The sequence below is a fragment of the Chaetura pelagica genome, unplaced genomic scaffold, assembly GCF_000747805.2.
Source record: "Chaetura pelagica isolate M959 unplaced genomic scaffold, ChaPel_1.0 scaffold194, whole genome shotgun sequence".
Lineage (NCBI taxonomy): Eukaryota > Metazoa > Chordata > Aves > Apodiformes > Apodidae > Chaetura > Chaetura pelagica.
This window is the reverse complement of record NW_009952877.1, coordinates 466582-473253: the sequence shown is the minus strand read 5'-3', so window position 1 is coordinate 473253 and position 6672 is coordinate 466582. Positions and strand designations below refer to the sequence as shown.

The window sequence follows — 6672 nt, the reverse complement described above, 5'->3', positions numbered from 1 at the left end:
CACTCCCGAGGTCCAGCCAAGCTCCAGCCCTGTCCCTGCCGTCCTCGGGCCGCCCGAGCAGCTGTCGCCGCCAGTCCCGTTACTCCTATGAGTGTTTCTGAGCCGGGAACTGTAAGACTAGCTAACGAAGAAATCTTTCTTTTTCTGCCTTCTCTTCCCTGGGCAAAAGTAATCTAGCCCTCCCCCATCCCCGCACCTTGTCAACCCTATACGGAAAAGGCATTGGGGTCTCTCTTACCCCCAACTATAATAGTATTTCTTTCTCTTTAACAACTGGGTGCATTTACATATCCAGTTCTCCCCTTCCCCCATCCCCCCACTCTGTAAAAACTGTTACAGTAAAGTGGTATTTTAAATGCATAATCTCTGTGTTTGTGCCGGTGCACACACCTGGGCAGAGTTTTGTGTTCTAGAGACATACCTGGTGTAGCCAGCCACTCCCAAGCTAGGGACAGTCCACTGGGAAAATAAAACCAGCCCATTTGGGGCTATTCCTCCTCTAATCAAAGAGAAGAGAAGGAGTGATCTGTGATTCAACTCAAGTTTTTCTAGCCCAGGTTGGACTTGGACCACAACACCAGGTGAACCTCATGAGGTTCAACAAGGCCAAGTGCAGGGTCTTGCACCTGGGCTGAGGTAACTTGAGATACGAATACAAGAGCAGCCCTGAAGAAAAAGACCTGGGAGTACTAGTGGACCAAAAGCTGGACATGGGCCACCAAAGTGCAATTGCAGTCCAGAGGGCCAACCACACCCTGGGCTGTATCAGAAGAAGTGTGGACAGCAGATTGAGAGGTGATTCTGCGCCTCTACTCTGCCCTGGTGGGACCTCACCTAGAATACTGTGTCCAGCTCTGGTGGCCCCAACACAAGAAAGATGTGGACCTGTTGGAGCATGTCCAGAGAGGGCCATGAAAATGATCCGAAGGCTGGAGCACCTCTCTTATGAGGACAGGCTGAGGGAGTTGGGGTTGTTCAGCCTGGAGAAGAGAAGGCTCTAGCCTTCATAGTGGCCTTCCAGTATGTGAAGGGAGCCTACAGGAAAGCTGGGGAGGAACTTGTTATGAGGGCTTGTAGTGAAAGGACAAGGGATAACAGTTTTAAACTAAAAGAATGTTTCCTAACTAAAACTGAAAGATTTAGGTTAGAGATAAGAAGGAAGTTCTTTAGTGTGAGGGTAGTGAGGCACTGGAAAAGGCTGCCTAGAGAAGTTGTGGAAGCTCCATCCCTGGAAGCATTCAAGGCCAGGTTGGATGGGGCCCTGAGCAGCCTGATCTAGTAGGAGGTGTCCCTGCTCATACAGGAACTTGAAACTTGATGATCTTAAGGTCCCTTCCAACTCTAACCATTCTATGATTCTGTGGTTTGCTGATAAATCAGTATTGGCTCAATCAACAGGCCTTAAAACTTATCTTTCTATAAACTTATGGCTACTTCTTGCCTCCATAATATTAATTAATGTATCTTATTGCCAGAGTTTATTCAGGTACTACATGAAAAATATTTCATCTTGCTTTTCTATACATGGCACTCACTAACTTCACAGCTGCTTCCCAATGCTCTTCAATGTGCATTTCTATAGACCTCTAAGCCCTACCATCGCAGATAGAATAAAGAATCTTTGTCTGTTGAGTTGTTTTTCCAAGCACGGATATTGTTCCTGAATAAACCTTGTAAGCCCTAATTACAATATTTCCTTTTTGTAGCTCCATTCTCACCAATACCACCCAACACTTTTTTTTTTTTTATTTCTAGCAGGTGTCAACTACCAGCAAGGAAAATGTTAAGAATTTTTCTGTTCTAATCCTGGGAAGGATTAGAAGAGAACAAATACATCTCTAAAATCTTTTTAGAATCTATAATATTAATGAAATATGCTGTTGTTCACAGATATGACCATGAACAAGAAAAATAATTCCAACAAAACTAATTTTCATCCAGTGAAGGAGAAAAGTGTGTTGCACTGCCTCCTTTTCGGGTTTCTTAGCTCTATTCAGGGACATTACCTTTTTCCTTATATTAAAGACAAAACCCATATTTTGTTTTCCTACCAAACAGAAAACCTAGGTCCTGTACACAAGGATATTGCCTAAAATGGTCTGCAAATAAGCAAGTAGTAAACAGGACCTAGAGCAGAGACAAAACCAGACATTATTTTATTTATCCCTTCCAAACACCAAAAGACCTCAAGGACCCCATAGCACTGCTCCTATCCAAATACCATTCAAGGCACAGGTCAGCTTAATTCAGATTTTACACAATAACGTATTTTATATTTTGCTTCTCGCATATAATGCAAATTGCTTTAAGACAAAAACAGATCTTTCATGTGCAGAATTACTCCCTTCGTTTGTCACATTGTTCACATCCATTGCCTGTGGCAACAAAAGGATTATACCTGGGTGGGGTTTTGGGCTTTTTAGTTAAGGATATTTTGGGGGCGGAAGTGAGTGTTTTGTTTTCAAAACTAACCACCACAGTGAAGGCATTAGGTAGCTGTAATCACCCTACCTTTAGGTGTATTCTCAGAATGATCTCTCTCTGGCCCATCCAGGATGTTTAGCTGTGAGATCTCCTCTGCGCTCTGTCTGAACCAGGTGTTTTTGAGGGTTTCCTCATCTTTTGAAGTAAAGGAATATTCCAGCTCACAAGGAGATTCAAAATTGCATTCAAATACTGGAAAAACACAACAGACACAGAACACACCAGGTTAATTAATTCCAGCTTGCTCTGTGCTGGAAGGTGTATACACAGTCATTTTATACTTAGGGCTTGCTTTATTCCATCATGAGGTGGAAAAAAAATGGAAGTCCACAAACAGACAGGCAAAGACATTTCCAAAATGGACTGCACAGAGAGATTCATTAAGGGGGTAGGAATAATTCAAGAGGAAGGCCCAAGAGCCAGTAATTCCCCTTCAAGACAGATAAAAGGACAGCACAGGCTAAAGCAGGGAAAGACATAATAATCTAGTCTGAAAGGGAAATAGCTTCATCAGTTGATAAAATGGGACAGAAAGCAAATCTCTCCTGGGATGGTGGTTCAGATTCAATCAGGACCATTACAGTGTGAGGACGACTAACATGTTCCATAGTCATGCTCCATCTCAGTGAGCATAAGGCTCTGCAAAGTGAATCATATCCTGGGCATATGGGACATGCTGGTAGCCGTAGGGACTGGTACCCTGCAAAGCAACCTTCTGATGCCTCAGGTTTGAAATGCTTTACTGAGGTGAGGCAGAAGCAGAAGCAGCTTTATCTCCTGCCATAAAACCTGAGCCTCCAGGCACTACAGATAGCATCTACTTCCAACACAGACATTTCTTTGTGAGATGTTTCTCTTTCAAAAACTGATTACCTTCCCAGGGCAACTACTACTTGCTTCCCAGCATCCAATTAACTATCGCATCAAAATTCAAGTTGCTTAACATAACATGCAGTGATAACCTGTGTGATAACCAGACTTTATTTCTAATCATCAAGATTACTACATTTTTTTCATGTCCTGTATACATTTCCTTTTGTCACCACAGTCAGCACTCGAACAGTATTTAGTAACAGAAAGAAAACACTTCTGAATTCAATGTTTCTGAATAGCCTAGATCCATTTGAAAAATCCAGCTCTTCTTCAGAGTTTTCTGCACTGTCCACCATCTTGCCACAGCTATACAAGTGGAACAAATAATCTTAATTATATTAGTCAAATAATCTATTTTAAAAAACCAACCAAACAAAAAACAACACTTCAATTACATTCTCTATTAAACATCTAATTTCATCTTAGTGCACAGATTTACATAGTTCAACCCATTCTCCTGGTGATACAACATCTTCTAATCTGAGTGTTAATACTGTTGCCCTCTCACTATTCTTTTCCCAGCTAATTTGCCTTTTTAACAGCAAGGTGGAAGGAGCAGAGTCTATTCTTCCAGTTTATATTTTATTTTCTTTATCAGGTGCTTTATCATTCCCTCAGCATTTTGAATGCTTCACAACACCATGGAAACCATATAATGTAAGGAATCTAAATAAGCCACAAGCACTAGTAACAAGGATTACACCTATGTCCTAAAATTTTAATGTACAAGTTGTGACACTCTTCAGACCTCTATGTTATAAATGTACGTTTCATGATAGATGAAACACATTACAATTAAGGCAGCAGAGAATGGTGATATAATCATGCTATACAGTTTACTACTGCAATTATACCCAAACTTCAGACCCCTTATCTCTAGTCCCTTAGATGTTCTTTAAAAAAAGAAAAACAAACCAAACATTTTATTAAACCTACAAAGTGTTAAGTCTATTAAACTTTTTATTAAAGCCCAAATGGGCAAAAAGCAACAAAACACTCAACTACATGTTACAGAAGAGATACCACCATCATTACTGTATAGTTTAGTTAGAAGGAACATCTTGAGTTTTATGTGCATCAAAAAAAAAGGGAGGGGGAGAGGGAGAAACACAGCTCATGCAAACTCTTTTGGCAGAACCCACAGGACAATGGAAGGGAAAGTTCAGGGCAACATGTGGCAAAAGCAGTCATTTCAAGTCAACTACTGAATTCTTTGTGGGCTTCTCTCCCCCCTCAATCTTTCAAATTTTCACAAGCTTTTCAGCAGTCACTGCTTGCTTTCACTCCTTGCCCATCTAAGCTTCTGGGAACCAAAACCTTTTAAGCTCTCTTACCGCCAAGCAGAGAAGCCTGTCATGGACATCCACAAGGCACTTTAGTTTTCCTTCTCCAGACCTCACCCCCTGACACTGATTATGGTACCTAAAACCACTTGATAGCCAGCTCAGCTCCCTTGTTCAGTCTCACTTCCCAGAGCCTCCTCCTCAAAAGTGTTACCAATCGGCTGTGGAGCCCTTAACCTTCTGACATACAACTGGGACAACTTAATTGGGGTATGTGATTAAATAACAGTCACATTTAGTCTCATGACCCTTGCAGACAAAGCCTCTGCCCAAAGGGGAAAAAGTAAAGGAAAAAGGCATTTAGCAATACTACTTCCTTCTCTCGCAATGAATAGCCTACAGAGAAGTGGACAGGATCTAACATGCCTGTCATGGTCAAGCTGTGTTCAAGCTTTTGCCACAAGTTATTCCTGGAAAGAGGAGGGGACTACTTCACTCATACATCTGAGACCATCTGCAACTTAATGAAAATATACATGCATCTTTTACAGAACTTGATAGTCTCCCCCACATCATGGAAACATCTGCAGTCTTCACAGGCTCTTATTTAAATTAATCCCTTTTCAGACACAAATTCCAGTGTTATTATCCTATTCAGTATAAAGAAATTATGACAAAGAAATGGTATCTGATGCAACACAGCAAAGTTTATGCAAACAGAAGCCAGCCCTCCAAGCCTAACTTCCTGCTCTCAGGCTGTCCTTCTTTCACAATGTCCTTCACTACTGACAATGCAATACACTTGCATCTTGCAACTGCTTCAATTTATTTATTTCTAGCCAACGTACCTAACAGAAATACATGCACAACTAAAGTAACTTGCAACTACATCTGTTTCACCTAAACTAATTGCAGTTTTCTACTTAACAAATAACTTAAAATGGTACTATAAATAATATGCCAAAACACAGTAATCTGCAGGAAATGACCTTTTACATTGCTGCAGGTCATCTTGGGGATTATTTTCTCTTTGGATCATCTTAGATAATTTGTGTAACCACACATCTCAGAAACATGCAACATATAAAAACCCTATTATTTTTAAGAAACTATTCTAATTATCCTTTCTTCAGCAGCCCAACAACAGAATGTCTCCTTTAAACCAGAAAAATCTTATGCGCAGGTAATTTCATTTTAGACTGCTCCTTTCCATTTCTATGTGTGTCTGAATTAAAAGGGTCCTTTTCACTCCTGGTCTGCTGACTCTTAGAAATCACTCGTCCTCTATTACTCTCAGCTGGTCACCCCTTTGAAAAGGTGTGGTTGTTTTCTCACCTCACTAGAATAGACAGGGGTAGGTAGAGATTCTCTCTTCTCAGAAGGACCAGATTAGTGATGTACATCCTAACTGGCATCTTATCAGCTTAAATATGACTAATTTCTACTACACTACTACACAAATGTACAATGTAGAGGTTGTTTATACTAATTGAAATGGGGCCACAAGCTCTCTTGAGAACATACCACCTCCAGCAGCAATGATAGCAGCAGCAGTGTAGAAACAGATAAAATATTCTTGCACAGGATGTCTTTTTTTAGATAAATATTGACTCATACTCCTTGTAGAAGAGACGTAATTTAAATTGTATAGCTGAGATGTGCTCTGCTGAGTGAGCTTTGAGACTTCTATCAATACCCACTAACCTCTATTATACTCATGTTGTAAGGCCTGCAAGCTTTTAATTTGTGACAAGGAAATGACAAATTGATTTTTCAGTTATTAATCCTAAAGACAGAGCCAGCTCCTAAATTCTTCCCCATTCCCTCTGGATAGAAAAGGGCACAGGGCCTTCAATCTAAGGGTTTCAATTGCCTCATCAGGCCCTTCTGCATTTTTTGCCCACTAATATGGGGGTACACATGTGGGTTGATGCGAAGAAGCCTGCAGCAATAACTACTTCTCCTTGAAAATGGAGCATAAATAGGAGAATGTGCTCTCTGGCTGTCAGCTCAGCAGCCTGCTGAAACACCT

General features: G+C 40.9%; 1 protein-coding gene across 1 annotated transcript in view; it reads right to left on the bottom strand.

The window, feature by feature from the left end:
• ALK (anaplastic lymphoma receptor tyrosine kinase) overlaps window positions 1–6672 on the bottom strand; it is a 330133-nt gene that overhangs the window by 222184 nt on the left and 101277 nt on the right. Inside the window, exon 2 of the mRNA XM_009995276.1 lies at window positions 2512–2676. Within this exon, the coding sequence (XP_009993578.1) occupies window positions 2512–2676 (165 nt within the window). The remainder of the gene's footprint in view (window positions 1–2511; window positions 2677–6672) is intronic.